Genomic DNA, 23500 nt, shown 5'->3' on the forward strand with positions numbered 1-23500 from the left:
AAACATACAGTATATATCTTCAAATGTTGCTAGTACTATAACTCTTTTACATAAGACAAGTTTTATTTTAGAGCTTTCATTTTTTATAGATCTGTGTCTTGTCCAAAATTGAATATTTTCATATAATTTAGTGTAAGAGTCTCAGACATCTATTTTGGTAACAAATGATGATAAATGATGATATTACACTTATGTGTTAAGCAATACAGCGTCAAAATGTAGAAAATGGAAGTATCACTCCTTATAAGTACGTGTTTCTTATGAGAGGGGTGCCGCTTTTAATCATCTTAGGATTTGTAGATCTCTACGCAAAAACCTCTTGAAATGTTCTGATAGATTAGCTGGTGGTGATGGCAGAAAAAACTTAAATGCATCAAAATGAAGAATAAGCATAATATGTATTATAATAAGCCATATGCAAAACAAAAGCAGATGGCCCAGTGACTCAGCCCAACCAGCCTGGGGCCAGATGCCCCATGCCTCCCAGCACATCCTGACCCTGTGGGTATGGTGGCACAAGAAACAAGAGTTTATACTGTCATACCTGTTCACATGCACACTACAAGCTATAAAACCACTAGTGAATGCATGGAATTTTTGCCAGCGGGTGTGACTATAATTTTTTAGATTATACGTATAATCTTGCAAATTTCATTAAATACCTTGCTTTTGCTTTCTTGTGTATGTGCTTTTTATGAAAGTCATTATATCACCCAGACATATGGGCTTACTTAATAACTCAATGCTAAGTGCAAGCATGTTTAAATTTGATCTTAGCTGTTAGCACAATTCAGCAACAACAGCTTTGGAAGCTTTATAATATTTGTAAATATCCTGAGCATTTATGATCTGTTTGCAAATAATGTCTACTTTAACTTTACATTTTTGCCATACCATTTAAGCCAGCTTGGTACTTTTCCGCATGCTCGGAACTGAAATCGAGGCATATCATGGGTTTTGCATTCCATAAGTATCTCCCTGCACCGGAGACACCATTGCTCAGACAGATACAGGAGGTGTAGCAGTATTCTTGTCACTCTCCAGTGCCATTACTCACACAGAAACAGGGGAGTGGCAGTGTTCTTGTCATTCTCCAGTCTCCACTGACATTGCTGAGTGCCATTGCTCACACAGAAATAGAAGGGGTATCAGTTTTCTTGTCCCTCTCCAGTGCCACTGATATTGGTCCTGATCAGTCCACAGAAGAACAGAAGCACCAAGCAGTTGCTGGCACCAGTCATGAGGATACTAGTCCCTCTACGTCATGTACTAATGCCTATGCTCAAGGGCATAGTGGATTTTAGTCAGGGAAACTGAAATCCAAAAACAAGGTTTTACATTGGTAAAGAAAACAAATGCTGTGTCACGCCTGAGGATCTGTCTGTACCCAGAATGGGTTCTGTCTCTGGAGTTGGACTGGTGACTACGTGGACAAAGCTGGGTGGCCTGATAATGTTCCTCTGCATGTAGTGAATGGACTGGTGCAGATGGTAATTACACTAGCAGAAGAGAGCGAACAGGAGCTGGATTGCTGGACCGGACTGTAACCAGATTGCTGTAACCAAAATGCTGCAAGAGAATTGCTGTAACTGCAATGGAACTAGAATGCTGGAAGAGGATTGTTGTAACCGGAATGCTGGAAGGAACCCAGAGTGATGGAATCAGACTGGAGCCAGAATGCTGGATTAATAGCAAGACTGGAAACTGTTGGAAACCAGGTTGGCTTCTGAAATACAATGTTCCACTGGCAACAGGTAAGGGCTCCAAGAAGTCCTTTTATAGTTGGTGTTGATTCCTGATTGGAGACTGCAATCAGCTGAGCAGAAGCAGCACTCTGAGTTGCTGAGATGGATCAGTTGACTATATCCAAGATGGCAGCTCCCATGGACTGGTTTTGGAGGGATCTCTGGAGTGGAGACAGACTGGACAGCATCTTACAGAGAGGTCTGAAACCAGCGGACCCTGAGGACTGCAGGGACATCTTGGAAAGGCAGCGAAGAGGTAATTGACAGAACTCAAGAGCCTGGTGTGTGACACGCCGCTAATAAAGGGAAAGTTAACTGTAGAAAAACATATAACTGCCAACATGCCATTCTACACACACAGTGGCTTGCAAAGAATCATGCCTTCGTCTTTTTGTATGAGTGCTAGTTCTGCAACTGTCAGTGAGGCATCTTCTTCTAAGTTCTGTCATGACGATACAAGACCTTGTCATTCTGAGTCAAAAAGAGGTGGCAAAAAAAATTCCTAAAAGCTGAGCTGGAAATAAAACAGGCAGTAGAAGAAACTGTATGTTCAGAAATTACACAAATTCCTGAGCAAAGACTATCTATGAGTGCTATGTCTAAGCCTGTCCTTTCTGATACTGTACTCATAAAGAAGCATCCTTACACTACTACTGCAAATGTGTGGATGAGCAGCCCAAGTGTAGCTGGTGGTGATATAGAAACTGAGGATGCCACTTTGGATTTGCAACAGGATGAGGGGGGATATTTTTGTAGCTAATGAGGATGTTGATTATAATGATGTTGTTTGTGTAAGTTCTGTACCAGTGGATGCACCTTCCTCATCAATATCCACACTAGTGATCAGAGTTAGTTCTGCATCCAAGTTGCTAAGGCTAGATGACTCTTTCCCTATCCAGGATTCCTTTGAAGAATTCTTGAGCGTTAGGCCCACTGCTGCTGGGGGTGGATCTTCATCCCAGAAACAGACCAAGAAGAAGACTACTAGTAGGTTACAACATTTGACTGTTAAACAATTGCTTGCAAGAGGAAGCAGGTATGACAGCTGTCACCCAGTCATACAGCGGGTCACAGGTAACATAGCGACTATGCTAGTTTTAGATCTGCATCCATTAGCCACAATTAATGCAGCTGGTTTTTAATTTAGGTTAATTGAGGTCCTGTGTCCCCGTTACCAAATTCCATCTCAACACCATTTTACTAGAAAAGTATTATTGGGCTACAAAATGTCATTCTACCCACTTTACACTTCACCACAGATATGTGGACAACTGGAACTGGGCAAACAAAAGATTATATGAGTGTGACAGCCCACTGGGTTGGTGAATCGCCTTCAGCAGCATGAACAGCAGCAGCATCTACCAAACAGCACCAGATTTTTCAGAGGCAGGCTACTCTGTGTATCACCGGCTTCACTAAGAGACATACCATTGACAACCTGTTAGAAAAGCTAAGGAAGTGTTTCCCAACTCCAGTCCTCAGGAACCCCTAACAGTGCATGTTTTCCATATCTCTTTGCTGGAGCACACGTGTATTCATTACTAACTGACACATTTTGAAAGATCCACAGGTGATACTAATTATTTCACTTGTGACCTAGAAAATCTGCACTGTTAAGGGTCCCTGAGGACTGGAGTTGGGAAACACTGAATTAAGGGATGTCATTGCAACATGGCTTAACCCGCTTGGACTCTCTTTATAGCATATTTGATTTCTGATAACGCCACCAATATTGTGAGAGCATTACAGCTGGATGAATTCCATCACATTCCCGGTTTTGCTCATACAATCAACTTGGTGGTACAGAGCTTTTTGAAAAATTACAGGGACATGCAGGAGATGCTGTCTGTGGCCCGAAAAATTTTCGGGACATTCTCTGCATTCTGCAACAGCATATAGGAGATTGCAGCAGCTGCAAGACCAATTTAATTTGCATTGTCAACAACTGAAGCAAGAGGTGATGAAAAGGTGGAATTCCACACTTTCAGTGGATGGAGGAACAGCGAAAATCCATTCACGCTCAACAAGCCATGACATTGGGAAAGGAGGGAGAATGTACTTTAGTCCAGCGCAGTTGAGAATACTATCCGTGTTGTGCAAGGTGTTGAAACCATTCAAAGTAGTCACCTGTGAAGTTAGTTCAGACACTGCTAGCTTGAGCCAAGTAATTCCCTTATTTAGACTTTTGGAAAAGCAGCCTGAGAAATTGAAGGAGGAGATGAAGCAAAGCAATTACGCTAAGTATGATGAACTTGTAGATTAAGTACTTTATTCGCTTCACCAGGAGTTATCAAGATCCTGAAAACAGATCACTACATTTTTCGACTGTGCTTGAGCCTAGGTTAAAGAGCTTTGTCTTCTCTATATTTCCAACTGACCTAGATCTCAAGAAATGGAATGAGCTCCTGATGAGCAAGTTGACAGCTCAAGTGGTACATGATACAACAACATCTCCTCCTTCAGTTTCTCAGGCAATTGCTGCTAGGAAAAAACTTAGCTTTTCCAAGAGACCAAGGGATGATGCAGGTGAATCAGTACAACTCTCACACGCCGTTCTCCCGCGGCTGCCGCCCGGGAACCAGCATGCCTACCCGTCTCCTGGTTCCCCGCTCTCTCCTCCGGCTGTCATGTCAGCGGCGGTTCTGCGCATGAGCAGAGACCATCTCACCTTTTCTTACCTATCCTGCTTTTCCATTGGCTGTCCCTCAATGGCACTCCTTTATAAGGCTTCTCCCCTCACCTCTCAGTGCTAGTTCTTCTCGCCAGTCTCCTGGCCTGGAAGCAGCTCCTGCATCTCCGTTTGGATCTCCATCTCTCCAAATGTACTGCCGCAGATCATCATTTACCTGCTCCACTCATTAGTGGTAACTGTCGCAGATTATTGCTCTCCGTCTCTCCAAGTGTACTGCCGCAGATCATCGCTTGCCATAACTCCACCTGATCCTACAATCAACATCCAAAGAATGGTGGAGGATTATTTTAACAACAGCGTACAAATAGACATGTCAGGCAGTCCCTTTACATACTTGGAGGAAAAAAAGGCAATTTGGAGACCCATGTACAAACTCGCTTTGCAATACCTAACCTGCCCACCCTCTAGTGTGTACTCAGAAAGAGTTTTCAGCACAGCTGAAAAGCTTGTCAGCGATCAGCGTAGGATCCTTCTTCCTGAAAATGTGGAAAAGATGATGTTCATCAAAATGAACTACAAATTCCACGAGGAAGGCCTTTACCGGCAATTACATCAAAGTATAGAGACTTCTGTAATAATAGATTCCAGCAAGGATGAATTAATATTGTGTGAGGATAATGTACACACTGATGAAGGTGAGGATGTGGCTGAGGATGATGACAACAACATCTTGCCACTGTAGAGTTCATTGACAGCAGTGTTAGCCTACCTGCCTTAAGCCCATTGGTATCTTATTTTGTGGGGGCCCGAACAAACCAAGCACTTCAGCCACAAAAGTTGCATGCCTTGTTGCTGAAGTGCTTGGTTTGTTAAATTGTGCCTGCTACCGTTCCTGTTTCTGTATGACTTTGTTAAATCTTTTTAACATATAGGTCGGTGGGAGGGCCCAAGGACAATTCCATCTTGCACCACTTTCATTTCTGCCACTGCTGTGTGAAAATGTTTCCTAGATGTGTTATGAACTGCCGTTTGTTTGTGTCGTTGCTTTGTCGCTTAGTATCCAGCCAGCTCGCAGCAGTCTTTGGCTGAAAGTTAATTAAAATAATATTGTGACCTGTGAGGTGGTCAAGATATTTTGGAAATGATTGGAAATTAATGTTATTCAGGTTAATAATAATGTAGGAACAAAAAAAGAGCCAAATTAAGTAATTTTAGCATTGTTTAGTAAATTTGCAAAAAAATACAGATCCAAAACCAAAACAGGAAGTTATTACAGATCCAAAACCAAAATCAAAACATGGGGGTCAGTGAACATCTTTAGTTAGCACCTTTTGCAAGTCACACATTGCACAAAATAAAACACTTTGGACATGCATACCTGTTTTCACAGCATTATTAAATTTGTGTGACTTTATTTTCATAGTCTTTGAGTACAACACAGAATTTACCTGAACTGAATGTCAAAAGCAGAACATTTCAGTGATGTGTCAAAGACAATGAAAGTAAACAAGTCTGCCAGGCTGATATACAGTAAAGCATAGAAGACAAGAAAATACTGAGCTAAGTATTGGTGAAATTATAGGTGGTCATGTAAAAACCAGTATATTAAAGATATTTAAAAGCGGACAAAAATATTTTCTTTTACTGTCACCTAAAAAATTAAAGTTGTATTAATAATTTGACAAATGCATGGAAAACCTGCATAATTTCCTGAGCATCTTAAATAAACACATTAAATTTGGCAAAACAGATTTTGACATAGCAGTTGTTTCTTGTCAGATTAATGTCTTTGAATTTGGGATGTTTCTTCTGGCAACTGTTGACATGCTTCAAATGATAATCAGTATTACCCACAGCTGTTTTCAATTGAATACACAAGATATTATTGAGTAATTTATATAAAAGTATTTTATGTGGAGCCATAGATATCATTTCAAGACAATGTCCAAGGAACTAGAGAATGTGTTGCAGATGTTAGACAATTACTAGAGACCTTTACAGAGCAGTCAATAGAAATGCTTTGGAGAAATAAATATAAAGGTGATTTTCTTTTTCATAGTTAAGAAAATATTTTAATGCTGATTATTTTATGTTGCTACATGATTGAACCCTCATTTAACATATGTATCTATAGATTGAGCTTGTGTGTCTTCCAGTTGGGTACACGATGAATGATCTCATTTTTGAATGGCAAGACAATGCACCTGTGCAGATCGCAGATGGTCTTACGCTTCCACAGTTTGTTCTAAAAGAAGAGAAAGATTTGCGTTATTGTACTAAACACTATAACACAGGTATTTGAAATTGAATTCTCCTTATTGTTTTCGATCTGGCTTTTTAAAATATCTATTAGACTTAGATTTTCAACATAATGTATTCTCCAAAAGAAATAATAAACATTTATAAAAACAAAAATAAGTTGTCAACCAAATAAAATGTATAGATCTGAATCATTATGTTCCACTAAACACTATTTTACTGCAAAGTTTATCACAATTTCAATACATCATCATCATCATCACCATTTATTTATATAGCGCCACTAATTCCGCAGTGCTGTACAGAGAACTCACTCACATCAGTCCCTGCCCCATTGCGGCTTACAGTCTAAATTCCCTAACATACACACAGACAGAGACAGACAGACTAGGGTCAATTTGCTAGCAGCCAATTAACCTACCAGTATGTTTTTGGAGTGTGGGAGGAAACCGGAGCACCCGGAGGAAACCCACGTAAACACGGGGAGGACATACAAACTCCTCACAGATAAGGCCATGGTCGGGAATTGAACTCATGACCCCAGTGCTGTAAGGCAGAAGTGCTAACCACTATGCCACCGTGCTGCCCACATAAGGATAAAAAGATGTAATCTAAATATATTATATGAATAGCTTCTGAGTACATGTAATACTGCATTCCAGTAATGTCTGTATTGCTGTTGAGGATGTATATTATAGTTGTATTTTTGAACATTTAATTGTTATGGAAATGTTCCCATTTTTAGTTGCTTTAAAAAGTTTTGTAGTATTATTACATCTCTTTGGTTCCTGTAATACACCAGTAATGTCATGGGTTTGAACAGTTACATGTAACTTGTAATAAATTATTTTCCAGAATGTAGTGATGGCAAAATGTACCATATACTGAAAAATAACTCTAGGGGGTAAATGTATCAAGCTGAGAGATTCCGGCAGGTTTGAAAAGTGGAGATGTTGCCTATAGCAACCAGTCAGCTGCTAGCTTTCATTTTGTAGCATGTACTAAATATATAATAACTAGAATCTGATTGGATGCTATAGGCAACATCTTCACTTTTCAAACCCATCGGGAATTCTCAGCTTGATACATTTATCCCTAGAAATCTTTGTTTGAAACCCTTTTGAAACTGTAAATTAAGTGTCATAACTAAATCTCCATTGACATTCCCCACACACTTCCACCACAACTACAACAGCTCTTTCCTTTTGCTGACTTAAGCTGACCATATATAATGAGATCCTGCTGCTTGACCAAGGAGCTCAATGACAGGATCACAACAATCTTGGCTAGTCATATGGGTGATCAAATTTGACAAGATCCAGCTGTTAACCACTCAGGCTGAGCAGCCAGATCACTTCTGTTGTAATTGGGTCTGTTAATGAGGCCGGAAAATCGCTGCACGCAAAATGCCTGTGATATTGCAGCTTGTTTGGTTAGCATTGTAATGAGAATAATGTACCTCTTATCAGAAAATATAAGACTATTATAAGTCAATGAGGAGGTCCATGATCACATAAAAGTCCTCAGGCTGTTATACAATGTTATATTCTCTGAGGTGACTTCTTTTTATTTTACAGGGTTGCAATTTTCCTTATACTACATCATTTTAAATTGGAGTAATAAAACGTTACCTTGTATATGGTAATCCTTATATCTAGGTGTGATTCAACTTCATTGACAGTTATGCATCCATTAAGGCACACTTACATAATGCATCAAGTAACACAAGTGACACTGATCTCCATATATTAGTTCTATTTTGCGAGGGTGACATCACTACTATCCAAATATAAATGTTGACATCGCTAGTCACAAATTTAAGAATAGTTTACCATAATGCATGTCATTTGTACATTACATTGGTACATTTAACATGGAAGAGTGTCTCACTTTCATGATTCATAATTATTAAATATAGGTTTTGATGTATTTGTCACTTCTTACCTTGAAATGCCCTAAGAACAATGTTTATGTTTAGAAAAAAAATCAGTTTTCTTCTAACCTAACAATGTGAAAAAAAATCTATAGAAAACGAGACTCAGCAAGAGAGAAAATTATACTTCTCTAATATTTGCCCATTAAAAAAGCACCAAAACATATAGATTATCAACTATAGCTACATGTACAAGACATGCGAGTAACTGAGCGCCGGTGAACAAATTATGTTCCATAGAAACATGGGCCACAAAAGACCTACTGGTGTCACTAGTAACCAATACATTTTAAAGGAACCCAGCTCAGATTATATCCAGGCCATATCTTAGATCCCCAAGATCTTTCTACCAGAGTTTCAGCCCAGGAAATGGTTGTTCATTGAGTTCATTGAATCCAAGCTGTCTCTAAGCTTTTACTCCTGAACCTAAATTGAACCTGTTCCCAGTGGAAAAGAGCAGGTTTGGGTTACATTGGATTAATAACACGTGACTCCCAAGTTGTCTAACAAGTGTATCATTTATTTTATGTAAAGAATATAATATAAAGGAGTAATATAATGCAAAGCGTAATATGATACAAAGAGTAAATAAAAAGTGATACTTAGCCAATGCATTTCCAGTAAATAGGTTCAGTCACTGATACTAGGACCCCGTCTTTCCACATCCAAAAGCTAGGAGGAAATAACTGGAAACAAGCAAACAGAGTACTTGTCACCCCTGCAGTGGTCCAAGCTGGAGCAGGGTTATGTTGCAGTTTCTTAGCTTTTATTGACCAGGAAACAAATGTCCTCAGGATCATTTGCATATAAGGTATAAACATGATTTTTTGGCCTTTCTATTGGTATAATACTGATAAGAAGTTTGCACATGAGCACAGAGACACCACCCTAGCTACAAATGTGATATGTGCCCTTGATTATATAAGCATTGCAAAATCATCTGGTTATATAAGTATTGCAAAATCACTTGGTTATATAAGCATTTAAAGTAATACACACATGAAAGTACAGATGTCAAAATTGTGTTTCAGTAGTCATTTTGTTAAACATGCCACAGAACCTTACAGGTTCTTTGGGGATAACAAAATTATTAAACATTTCAGAGACTATTTGTATATCAAACTCAGATCATGATCTTCAATGTCAGAAGAGCATAGTATAGTAATAGCGGTAATAATTTTTCCCTTCAAGTAGAATCTCAGACTTAGGGGTATATTTACTAAACGGCGGGTTTGAAAAAGTGGAGATGTTGCCTATAGCAACCAATCATATTCTAGCTATGATATATTTAGTGCATTCTACAAAATGAAAGCTAGGATCTGATTGGTTGCTATAGGTAACATCTCCACTTCTTCAAACCCGCAGCTTAGTAAATCTAGGCCTTAGTCTTTAGTTTGAATCCCCAGAGCCCAGAGTTGTCTTAAAATGATTCTTTCTTTGAAGCTTTTGGACTGCAGGATGACACATAAAGATCTGCCACTGCCATCTTACACTCTTTATACAGGGTATATTGTCCCTTCAGGAGTAATATGATGAGTTTAACCATTGAGCTATTGACTCCCAGTAGAATGATTCTGCTCTTTGTAATATATTTTGAGGGGCTTTCTGAAGTTATAACAGATACAATGGTAAATTGTCCTGCTCCAGATACTTTGGAAAACAACATGCAACTAGCCCTTGTAACTGATTGTAGACTTAGAGAAGAAGCTGATACAGGGATTCTTTACTTCCACTTATTCCACCTTTGCCTTTCTTCTAGCTCCAACCACAGTATCAGGCAAATTCATGCAAATAGGCTCTACAATGTCATTCACACAGGAGAATTTATGCCATTGAAACATATGTCTATGTCTCCATTGTGGTAAAATATGTCATCTGGATCAAATCTATGCTGAGAAACACTAACATTTACAATAAACAGTTTAACATTAGTGAGGCTTGAGAGGTATGAACTACCAGTGAATCTTCTCGCTCTGCTCCATTTATTTCAACCTTTGTCTATTTCTAAAAAAACATGGACTCACATATTCATGGATTTCATTGTCAATTTTCCATTATCCAAAGGATTTAGTTTTATTGGGATAGTTGTAGTTGTAAAATGTCTTATTGTGTTCCTACATACTTGGGAATAATATATAACTCTTCACAACAGACAAGATCATAGGTTTAAAATAGGTAAAAAGTATTGGTTGCCCAGTAAAAACATTCAACTTCACTCAGGTTCCAAATTCATTGGTCAAATCAGAATAGTTTGATATATAAATCCAATTACATATCATCTTAAATTATCCTCCACACTCAGAATCCCTAATACTTTATAAATGTCTCTTTTAAAATCTGTAGGCAAGCAAATTAATTCTTCTTTAACTGCCTCAACCCTTTTTCAGTTGGACAGTTAACCAGAGTATCAGATAGAAAATCTAGAGATGAGCAAAATGTTCAAACTGTATATTCACCACGATTCGCAAATTTTGCAGAATGTTGAAGCAAAAGGGAAACTCAAAATTTGTATCGCTAGACAGGGGAGGGCTGGAAAATTTTAGCCCGGGGGGAGGGGGGGGGCAAGACTCAGCTCAGCTGCCTATTAAGAACATTTTAAAGGGAAAAAAATCAGGTGGCCCAGTGACCCAGCCCAAGGTAACCCACTATGGGACCAGTCCGGGAGGCAGTTGCCCCCCAGCCCAGCCTGCCCCTGTCACCAGAATTTTACACCTCTGCACAAAGCATGATACACCAGTGAACTCAATTTGTACAAAATTTCTCAGCAACTTTGCTCATCTCTAGTCTCAATTGTTTGAAAGCTAATCATCATGTGTAGAGATTATGAGTGCTTGTAAAGCATTTACATAAGTAACGCTTAAAAGCGTATTTGTAAGATGGGTACTGAGGGTACTTACCTGTGTTCTTATAACCACTTGCATCTGATACTGTGTTTCTTATGGTTCACTGTATGTCTTGCACATACACACAGCTGACAGTGCCCACATAAGTGCAGACCTGGAGTCACTTACACTTGTTAGAGGTTTTGCTTCCTGACCTGGGATTTATTGTCTGATTGGATCACTTTTGCTGACCTTCATTTTGCTCCCGACCATTTTTTCTTGCTGTTTGCTCTGACCTTAGTAACTTTTTTGACCTTGATACTTTAGCTACTTTTGCCCCCCTTTTGTCTATCTGTGTATGACTCGGCCTTCTTGACCTGCTTCCCCTTTGTTGGTCTCTACATGTACAAGACCTGGGAGCAACCAATTTCCGGTGAATACATTAACTTATATGGAAAAGAGAACTGCTAAAGAGGAAGACCATGACCAGCTGGTGTCACTGGTCATCATTACAACATGAAGGTTAAGAGAAAGATTTATACAACTACTCATTTGTAGTTTAGTTGCAGATAAATCTTGTCAAAGATATCTTTTAAAAAAATCAACATCATTTGATAGGAGCACAATCAGTTTATTGGCCTGTCTTTAGCATGTAATGCATTGTGATATACATTTTATTTCAGTAATATTATTGGAATTAGCATTTTCAATTCCTGCTGTTTTAACATTTTGTGTTGTTTTCTTTACCAAGGAAAGTTTACATGCATTGAAGTTCGATTCCATCTGGAGAGGCAGATGGGTTACTACCTGATTCAGATGTATATTCCCAGTCTGTTGATTGTCATTTTGTCCTGGGTGTCCTTTTGGATCAATATGGATGCAGCTCCAGCCAGAGTTGCCCTTGGTATAACTACTGTACTTACTATGACAACACAGAGTTCTGGCTCACGAGCCTCACTTCCAAAGGTAAACATGCCAACTTAAGGTGCATATGTACAATATACAAAGTGATGATATTTTGGGAACTAAACAATTGTTTATGATAATATATACTATCAATTCACAAAGTACTGGTAACATTACTGAAGCATTGATATATGTAGCTTGCAAGTTGGTAATTACCAGAGGTGTTGATTACTAGTATATGTACAATCCCCCCGAGTACCCTCTAAATCAGAATCAATTTTATAGGCTGTTTTAAAACAAATTGAGATAAGGAAATCTGTTGCAATTTATTCTGACATTTATTGCTGGAGAGGGCAATCATTTAATGAATTTATTGAGAGGTATATATAATACCATATGTTAGAAAGGTTAGATAAAAATAATCGTTTTATTCATAATGGGCAGATGGAGCTGAAGCCACTGAAAATTCAGTGCAGCAGAAGCAGTCATGGCAGGCATTTCTCCCTTATATCCTCAGCAAAGATACCCGTTGATTACAGACTTTACTGCTACTGTCACCACCACCATATAACAGCTTCACTGCAATATTAACAATATACAATAGCCAATATACAAATTTACAATAAGCTACAATGTCCCCTTATCCACATGTAATTAGACACTGCAATTGTACTGCAGCCCAGGTAATGCTACATCAGCCAATCAATATTTATGTAGGAAATGCTGTTTTATCCATCAGTTTGGCAAATTGATTTGTGGATTTACAAATAGTGGGATCAATTCCAAAGATTTGGCCTCTAAATGAATAATTACTGAGTCGCTGAATTTTAATGTGAAGTCTATAAATAGGTGAGCTCATTTGGAGTTTTGTGGAAATAAGATAAAGACAAACAAAAATTATATTATTTCCACAAATATTTATAGTAATAGTCATTTCATGCTTGGAATTATTGCATTAGGAGTGTCGTCATCCAATGCTTTATTGGGTCTTGATATCCACAGTAACCAACAAGATGTTTGCTTTCATTTTTCTAAACTGCACTAGAAATATAAGAGCTACAATCAGATTGATTACTATGAGTTACATCATATCACTATTTTATTAAATAACCCCAATTGTGTCTATTGTGCATTGTATGTATAATTAGAATGTAAGTAGAAATTTCAATCACAGAATGTACAAGATAAAAACTGAATTGCTGACATCTTGGAACAGTACATACTGGCTCTCCTTTCCTGATCCCAAATGTACAGCAAATAATACATTCAAATTTCCACATTTTATGTGGTTTGACTGATCATGTAATGTACACATGTGCAACACATCTGCTTCAGCACACATACACTTCTTTTCAGATAAATCAGATTATTTGCGCTTCGAGGATATAGGACAAAGCAGAACCAATCAACATTATTTTATTGCATTTAAAGCAGCACACACTTTTACATTGCATGTATTTATAATAAAGTACACAATTTCGTTTTTATCATACAACATGAACTACATCAAAGAAAGGATAATGCTACCTAATTTGAATACAGGATTTAATCCTAGCCAAAATCCATCAAAATACATTAATCTGTTTAACCAGATTTTAAACCACTGTTAAATTAAAGCTGTTACTTTCAATGGAATGTAAAGAGACAAGCTCATGTAGAACTCATAGATCTATATGAAAATATGTTTGTGGAGCAGAGGGGAGTAAAGTTAAGAAACTCCATCTCTCCTTATTGGATTGATCGCTATTTGAGCTTCCATCTCCCGTACCTGTCAAAAATGTCATGGAGGAAAGTTGAATTTAAAAGAACTCCCATGTGCACATAGCCTTAATCACATAAAGTCATGACCCTGTCATAACACATATTTTAATAATATAATTTACCTTAAAATTAACTTTCCAGCAAGCATGAACTGTTGATTGTTCAATTGGAGTTGAGAACCCCTGATGTAATATATATCTTTCACTATATGTTTCAGACAACATGTATATATACTTGCACCAAAAAAGTAGCATGTGTACTCACTCATTATAGGTGACACTTTACATGGCTTAAACTTTATGTGTTGTTGACTTATTAGTGTGTAAAGAACTTGCATCTCTTCTATAACCCACCATTGGGGTTCACTTATCTTATAAGGTACACTATAGTTAAATGATTTCTACATTAATGTGCTACTATAATCTATGTATTCGCCAATCTAGCATAATTTATCATGTAAATGATCCTTCAAAATATAATAAAACTTTTTTCATCTATTTTACGGCCCCATAAGTTTCACTAAATATCCAGTGATCCACCTAAGAATACGGAATATGGAATAATAGAGCAATATATTTAATTATTATTATAAGCGCTATATAAAAATCAAGGACATTTAGATAACAATATCCTTAAGAATTATTTGTGTCATTTATTTTTATAAAGCTTTTAATATTTCGCACTGCTAAGTAAAAAATAAAGTTATGTTTTAATATTAATATTTTCTGATACATGAGTATGTAATAGCTCACTAACAGCTCATTAACTAACACAATCACATATGTGCTAGAAATATTGGATACAGTTTCTTTTATTTTACTTTTTTGTATGACCCTTAGAGACTATAATGCACAAAAGGTTTTGAACAGAGCGCATACAAATATAAAACTGAATCTTTTATTGTACTATACTAAAGATTATACAGCAGTGTATGGATTTTACATGTGGAGGGCACGGAAAATATAGATCATAACACATAGAAGAGTGGTTAATCATCTCAGATTGTATTGAACACTAAAGTCTAATTTCAAGGAGAAAGACCGCAGCCTTCTTTAAGTGACTTTCCTAATACATTTCAGCAAATGAAAGCTACGTCTGTTAATTCAAATGGTAGAGATAATGATATGTTACTTAACTGGGGTAACAGTAATGAGCCGCAAGCAGAAATCTGGGTTCAAATTACCATATTAACTGTAATAGAGTGCAGGCCGCGTTACTTTCGGCAGTAACGCGGCCAATTGAATTCCCCCCCACGAATGCTAACTACATTTAACTTAGGCATTTGGAGTGGGTTCTTTGTTCTCAGTGATGTGTATATAAGCCAATCAGAGGACTGGAATGCCCAAAGTAATAATTGACACTTATTAAATAAATGACACTTATTCTTGTATATTATGAAGGAAAAGGGCAGACAGGAACACTATATAGGACTGCATCCTAAAGGGATGTCTTGAAACACCATGCATACAGTTGCATTTGGTTAGTCAAGTTGAGAAATTAGTCGAGGGAAGGTTACAAGTAGAGAGGGTATCCTTTTGGAAGACTCAATACAACCCAAGCCTATCAATCCATGAGACAACACAGTTCCCCTTATATTGTGAACCACAAAAACAGAATCACCTTATTGAATGCATCATTATGCCGGTAGAAGCCTTCACCTGTGTTATATCATGAAAAGTAATGAGTAGTCCGAAAATGTTGAAATTTGACAATAACTATCCCCAGGAAATTAAATGTTTGTGTATTGCTCATAGAAGTTGATTTCTACACACATGTTAAACATTGTATAAATATCCTGACTTATTATACTCATTCTCTCTTATTTTCTAATGACAGTATAAAATGATAACTGGCATACATACTAATTCTAGTAATATTTCATCAATTCATTTAATGATACATTATTTTGGTAAACATAGTTACACATTTCTGTATGTATGGGAATATTTTACAGCTTTCTGCTTACCAAATATTATGTAAATATTTAAACCTCACTCTATTACATTTTTCCATAGGTGTCTTATGTTAAAGCTATTGATATTTGGATGGCAGTGTGTCTTCTATTCGTGTTTTCTGCCTTATTGGAATATGCAGCAGTCAATTTTGTATCAAGGCAGCACAAAGAGCTTCTAAGATTTCGACGCAGGAGAAAGAAGGATAAGGTATTTCAGTGTAATTATATATCTACACACTTGTGTCAGCATGTGTGATATTTTGTCAGAGTTACACGTGCGTGGTTTGGATTTCTTAGAATACATAAATAACATTTTTCTAATTTTTTCACAATCCTTTTGGAAAATCATGTCAAAATGAAAATGGTAACAGTTCACCACTGTGTGACAGAGGTAGTAATAGTTCAGGACTATTTCATTTGTTTTGGTTGCTGGATAAAATAAAGGCAGCAGAAAAGTAAAGAGAAAATTCCACCTTCCTGAGAGAGCCGACACCAACCTTGTATTGGGAGTTTGAATGTTAGAGATTGTGTTTCTGATTTAATTCATTGTATGCTGTGGAACTGTAAAACTACTGTGAACTGTAGTAAATATTTGGATACAATCTGTCATCCCTGCTCCGGACTGTAGGAAGGAGGAGGACAAGTGGGTCAGTGGTCCCAGGTGCTGGGAAAAAGCATAAGGGACACTGTTAATAATAATGAGAGGGAAGATGGGTGACATATGTGAAAATGGAAGGGTTTGGCATTTGTATATACCAAGATACGAAAATACCTTAAAGGGGTGCTGGTAACACCATTAACAGAATTAATAAATCCGTCACTAGCTACAGGAGTAATTCTAGAGGACCGGTAAATAGCAAATGTATTCCCACTGCACAAAAGTGGAAGCAAGGAAGAGGCAAGGAACTACAGACCAGTGAGCCTTACATCAGTAGTAGGGAGATTGATGGAAACACTCTTAAAAGAAACAGTTGTAGAATATCTAAAATCCAGTAACCTACAGGATCCCAAACAGCATATTGACTTTTTTGACTGGGCGACTAAAGTAATAGGTATTGAAGGGAAAGTATGTCTTTTTGCAGATGACACAAAGATATGCAACAGGGCAGACCCACCAGGAGGGGTAAAACAAATGATTGATGATCTAGGTAGACTAGAGGAATTGTCAAGAGAGTGGCAGCTAAAATGCAATGCCAAAAAATGCAAAATCATGCACTTTGGTCTCAAAAACCCAAAGGCTAAATATAGTATTAATGGCACTATAATGGAAACTACTGAGGAGGAAAGTGATCTAAAAGTCACTATTACAGGTGACTTAAAGGCAGATAAGCAATGTAGCAAAGCAATGAGAAAGGCAAGTCAGATGTTTTGTTGCATAGGGATAGGAATCAGTAGCAGAAAAAAAGAAGTAATAATGCCACTGTGTAGGTCATTGGTACGGCCTCATCTAGAATACTGTGTTCAGTTCTGGAGGCCATATCTCCAGAAAGATATAAATACATTAGAGAATGTACAAAGAAGGGCAACTAAAATGGTGCATGACCTACAACAGAAATTTTACCCGGAGAGATTAAAAGATCTTAATATGTATAGTATGGAGCAGAGAAGGGAAAGGGGGAACATTCTTCAAAGGAAGAGAAATATTAGAACACAAGGACATGCACTGAAACTGGAGGGAAGTAGGTTCAGTGGAAATTTGAGGAAACACTACTTCACAGAAAGAGTAGTGGATAAGTGAAATAGCCTCCCATCAGAGGTGGTAGAGGCTAATACAGTAGAGCAATGTAAACATGATTGGCTATCCTTACAAAGATTAAAGGACTAAATAGGTTTTGAGGTTACCATAGGTCAATAAAAAATGGGCAGTCTAGATGGGCCAAGCAGTTCTAATCTGCCGTCAAATTCTGTTTCTATGTTAGGATGCCAGATCTTCTTTTTCTGCCACTGCTACAGCTTCTTATCTAATCAATTGGTATCTGTAAAAAACATATTTGAATTCAATCTTCAATGGATTGTCCACAGAAATGTAAGAGCCTTGAGGCTTGCCCTGACCATTGTCATTTAGAGATCATACTAAACATTGTAAAGATGAAAACAATAATAATTGATGATACATTTATTATCTTATTCTTCTTTAAAATGAAAGGTTATTTTTATTATTGCTGGATAAAAAAGCATGCACATAAACAATAAGGTTGAAACAAATGAAAATAAATGTTTCTGCTTCTGAGGAACTATGCTCATGCTTTCCAGTGGTCTAGCTTATCCTCTTTACCTGCTGGGACTTGTTGTTGCCCCACAGGTAGAGAGATAAAGTTTGACCACTGCACTACACTTTTTAATATGCTTCTGCTGTTTACACTAATGTACAGTCCCCATATTCCCATGAAGAATTAATTGTGTTTTCAGTCATTAATATTAGTAGAATGTGTATTAATTTACAATGTATTTACTTAGATAAAAAAAAAAAATTTCTGCAGGTTCCCCGTCATCGAGCTGACACCTGTAAGGAAAGGGGAAATGAATCTGTAATATGTGCCACATTACTGAACTGAAACATTGAAAATGAAAAAAGTACAGGAATCCAAAATAAAGTAAATAGGGGACCTACTGATGAATATTACGCATGGCAAGTTAAAACTTGCCTTAAAGCATCAGCTGTGCATCATGCATGGTCTTACAAGGATATGAAACCTATAAAATAACAACCCATTCCACCCGCATAACATAGCCCCAACTGTCCCCATTTTAATGAGATAGACCAGACTTTCCCTTGCAAAAAGGGTTGTAGGCTTGTGATGTTGGGACTTAACCTATCAACACTGGACATGGCCTGGGGGTGATGGGCATAACATAAAGGGTTTGGGTCTTGGAATGTTAGGTGGTCTGATGTAAAGTTTTGATTTAGAATGACATAATAAGAAATTGTAATAGTACTTACTGAATCTATTGCCATTTATTTACCACATTTCATGTTTTTGCATTTTTCTTTCTACACTTTTTGCAAACATCTTTGTTAATAATTGAGTTCTACTCTGGATCAAAAACTGCATCCTATTTGATGTGTTTGTTTACAAAACCTACACAACCTGACAAAATGATAGTTTGCATCCTATGTCACACCATTCGTCATTGCTTACAGATCAGCAAGAGGTTTGTTGTGAATATCAGCAGTTCGCCTGATTTTCTCTAAGATGCATACAGTTTGGGCCTTAGCAAACTGCCACTCATTGAATGCGGTTGATAAATCCTTTGTTTTAGCTCTGAAAATCGCATCTGGTTGCTTGCTAACAAACACCCTAAGTTTCAAAGAGCTTTGTCTTTCAAATAAGTTATTTGGCCATTATCCAGCGGAAAAAAAAATAAAGATAAAATTTAAAAAAATACTATCTGGAACCTTAATATTAGCCTCATACATAATCTTTGTTTAAATTTTTACTGTTTAAGTAACATAGTAACATAGTAACATAGTTGATGAGGTTGAAAAAAGACACCAGTCCATCAAGTTCAACCTATTTTGGATCTCCTGCGATCCTGCACTTATATTTGAAATTAATCCAGAGTAGGCAACCGCCCATCTGTTTCAATTTTGAAAATCCCCCCAGACTCAATATTGCAATCCAATTTTACCCTATATCCACTACTACCCTTTATTTTAAATTTACGGTCGTATCCCTGGATACACCTTTCCGCGAAAAATTTGTCTAACCCTTTCTTAAACATATCTATTGAATCTGCCATCACAACCTTCCCTGGCAATGAATTCCATATCTTGACTGCCCTTACTGTAAAGAACCCCTTCCTTTGCTGGTTGTGAAATTTCCTCTCCTCTAACCTTAGGGGATGACCACGTGTCCTGTGTATGGTCCTTGGGGTAAAAAGTTCCCATGAAAGCTCTCTGTATTGACCCCTAATGTATTTGTACATAGTAATCATATCTCCCCTTAGACGCCTCTTTTCTAAAGTAAACATGCCTAAACTGGCTAACCTTTCCTCATAACTTAATGACTCCATACCCTTTATCAATTTTGTCGCCCTTCTCTGAACCCTTTCTAGTTCCAAAAAAGTGCTAACCACTAAGCCGCACTGTGGCTTAATGGTTAGCACTTCTGCCTCACAGCACTGGGGTCATGAGTTCAATTCCCGACCATGGTCTTCTCTATGTGGAGTTTGTATGTTCTCCCCATGTTTGCTTGGGTTTCCTCGGGGTGCTACAGTTTCCTCCCACACTCCAAAAACAAACTAGTAGGGGAATTGGCTGCTAACAAATTGACTCTAGTCTTTCTGTCTGTCTGTGTGTGTGTCTGTTAGGGAATTTAGACTGTAAGCTCTAATGGGGCAGGGACTGATGTGAGTGAGTTCTCTGTACAGCGCTGTGGAATTAGTGGCGCTATATAAATAATATGATAAATGATATTTAAGTTCTAAATCTATTCTATATAATAAAATTCTAATCATGTGTCCCCAGTTCCAGCCATATAAATTCATTAAGAAGAGCAAGGCAAAAAAAGGAGTAAATTTGCTCCTGGACAAACCATGTTACAATGCAAGGGGTGCATATTAGTTTATTATTTTGCACATAAGTTAAATATTGGCTGCTTTTTCATCTAGCACACAAATACTTGATAGCTTTATTTTTACACTGAAATGTACCAACTATAACTCTGTCTCCACATTTTACATTTAACATTTACCTCTCCCTCCAATACAATATAGTTTTGCCAAGGTGCAAAGTTACTCTTTTTTTTTTTCTCTGCTTTGCTCTCCTTAATGACTCAGGTTCTAAAATGCTAAAAATACGATTTCAAGTTCGGCCCTTTTGTTTTGAAAAGGGATTAAGAGTCCCTTTGACATGTCCTTGGCCCATTAATATCTGAAAGCAGCTCTGAAAATGAACATATTTTGGTATGTAAAAATGTCTCATTGGCCTGTTCTTTTATGCTCCACATTTTTATAAATGTGTTATCAGCGTTAACATACATTTTCAAGCATTTAAACCTCTCCTCTTTACTTTTTCTGTTGTGACAATGGGACAGATAAGCAGATAAGAAAGCCTGGAGGCTTCAAGATGTCTATGTTTGTGCATAAATCTTTATATTATCTTAATTTGTGATCAAATTGTTCTTTGACCAGAGTTTGATTCCTATGCTGAAGTATAATGTTTAGTAGCTGCAACTGATAAAACTGTAGGTCTGTAGGAATAAAATTATTTTTTAGGTTGCTTTTCAAAGCAGAATGATTTTTCAATGATGTTCACCAGATTAGACCAAGAAATTCATTTTTTTTTACAAAAAGCACATTGGAAAATAGCACAGGGGTTTTTTAGTCTTTTTTTTGGCAGTGTGGACTATTTATGACTATTTATGGTGCAATTCACAAAATGCAAGAACTAAATTTTATGTTGGACCTTATGGTTGCACAATTATGCCCCATACCCATCTTTAATATGTGTTTTTAGCAGGGCCTCAACTAGGGCTGTGCTACAGGGGCAACCGCTCAGGGTGCAACACTGAAGGGGGGCCCAATTTAGGAATATTTTAGGTTAATTTGGTTAAAATTGAGGACTAGGGGGGGCGGCATTTGTCTTTCTCGCCCCAGGCGCTAGAATTCTAAGTTACGGCTCTGGTTTTTAGTTATGTTTAATTAGCGTTTTAAACTTCTTTGCTTTTAAATCGGTAAATGTAAAACGTAGTAGCATTCAGAAAAACACTACTGCAATGGAAAGCAATGCCTGATATACAACAGTGATACACTATACCCAGTGTGTTAATGCATTTAAAATATGCCTGTGGGTACAAGCCCTAAAGTAGATGCCTGCAGGTGGCTGATTTTAAATGTTACTTTTCAGGCCAAGTACATTACAAGGTGTTGATAACAGACTGTCTGATGCCTTGTTAATTGAGTTCTGGGATAAGTTTAGGGCTCTATCAACTGTTATTGCCCTCATTGTTTCTCATTGACCTGCTTATGACAGATTGTCAAACTGGCATAGAAGTTTTGGTGGAGCTATCGCTTTCCCCAAGCACCCTTAAGACATATATGACGTCTGGCAGGAGCGGATTGAGTTTCAGGATGCTGTGGCCTTCAAAAGACAGAGGTTTTCACCAGTGCAGATTTTCTTTCATTTGGGCGAACTACAAGAGAGTGAAGTCCAAATCCTTGGCGGATATCTCTTTTTTTGCTAAGCTCGGAAGCTCGGGTTCCTGGCCCAGGGTCTGGTGAGCTTACTTCTCCATTGCTGATCCGCTCTGGTCGCCACCATATGCCGTTCAGGAAGAGGACTGGGTCAGCATGGTCTTATTGCCTCACATTTTCCTGCATTGGACACTCAATTGCAATATATTTAGCTTCCCCCTTCTCTTTCCTTTGCCTGTTAATTAAGTCAACTACCCACTAGGTGCTAGATGTGGCTCCCTCAATCTCCATTGCTTTGTATTTGTCTCTCCACAGACTGTTACTCCAGAGATACAGTTACCATCTCCATTGCTCTGTATTTGTATCTCTGCAGAATATCTCTCCTATATTATCTCCATTTGTTCCTGCGGTGCAGCTGCGCAGATCTTTGCATCCAGTGTATCCTTCCCAATATCCCAGTGGTATTAGTCAGCAGACTACTGCACTCAGAGAATCTCATCCACCATCCCAGTGGTATCGGTCTGCAGACTATTGCATCTATTACACTGTCTCCACCATCCCAGTGGGTACTGCCTGCAGACTTTTGCACCAAAAGGAAGTTTCTCCACAGTCATTACTCAACAACCTCCAACCTTCTGTACACCACGGACGGGTCTCGCTAGGTACTCTCTTAGATGGCCGCGACCTGCGGAGCAAAAGTCCAAACCTCCTTGCAGGAGTCCCTGCCAAATACCATCTGCTCCGTTAGACTCCACGCCTCCAGGTGGAGCAGTACCAAACTCGGCAGATCAAAAGGATTCCTCCATCCTTGGTTTAATTCAGACTGTGGCAGCAGATTTATGAGAGTTTAGCTAGTTTTCATTAAGTATGGTGGAGGGCCTTGGGTCCTGAGGGAGCCAGGCGTGGCCGGAAAACAGTGAGCAGTCGGCGGCTTATACATGGTGGGCGCACTTTAGCCTTAATTATGTAATGGTTGAATCCACCTTCCTTTTAAGACTTGGCTTTGGTTTCAGTACAGGCAACGCCCTGGTGGGAGGGTTTGTAGTTGCGTCCAGCGGCTAAAAAGAGACACAGGTTCTCAGATGCTTGGGATCGGGATAACCAAGTTTAAACATAAGGATGTGCCTGGGTGAATTGGTTCACCATGTATTTATATCAAGAGGGTAAATGACCGTCACTGTGATATTAGGGGCATTGGTCCTTGCCAAACTGCATATCATTTTCTCCTCCTCCATACAATGTTTGTATTTTAATAAACTCCTCTATTTGCCAAGCTATATTTTGTGTATAAAGGGATGTGACTTATTATTATGTGAGAACATCAACCGTTAAATATTTTACTACGTGTTTACA

The 23500-nt window shown here is 38.0% G+C and overlaps 1 protein-coding gene across 1 annotated transcript in view; it reads left to right on the forward strand.

The window, feature by feature from the left end:
• GLRA3 (glycine receptor alpha 3) overlaps positions 1-23500 on the forward strand; it is a 184629-nt gene that overhangs the window by 149605 nt on the left and 11524 nt on the right. The window contains exons 6-8 of the mRNA XM_075197606.1: positions 6534-6671; positions 12143-12357; positions 16074-16220. Coding sequence (XP_075053707.1) covers positions 6534-6671; positions 12143-12357; positions 16074-16220 — 500 coding nt within the window. The remainder of the gene's footprint in view (positions 1-6533; positions 6672-12142; positions 12358-16073; positions 16221-23500) is intronic.

Source organism: Mixophyes fleayi, chromosome 1, assembly GCF_038048845.1.
Source record: "Mixophyes fleayi isolate aMixFle1 chromosome 1, aMixFle1.hap1, whole genome shotgun sequence".
NCBI lineage: Eukaryota > Metazoa > Chordata > Amphibia > Anura > Limnodynastidae > Mixophyes > Mixophyes fleayi.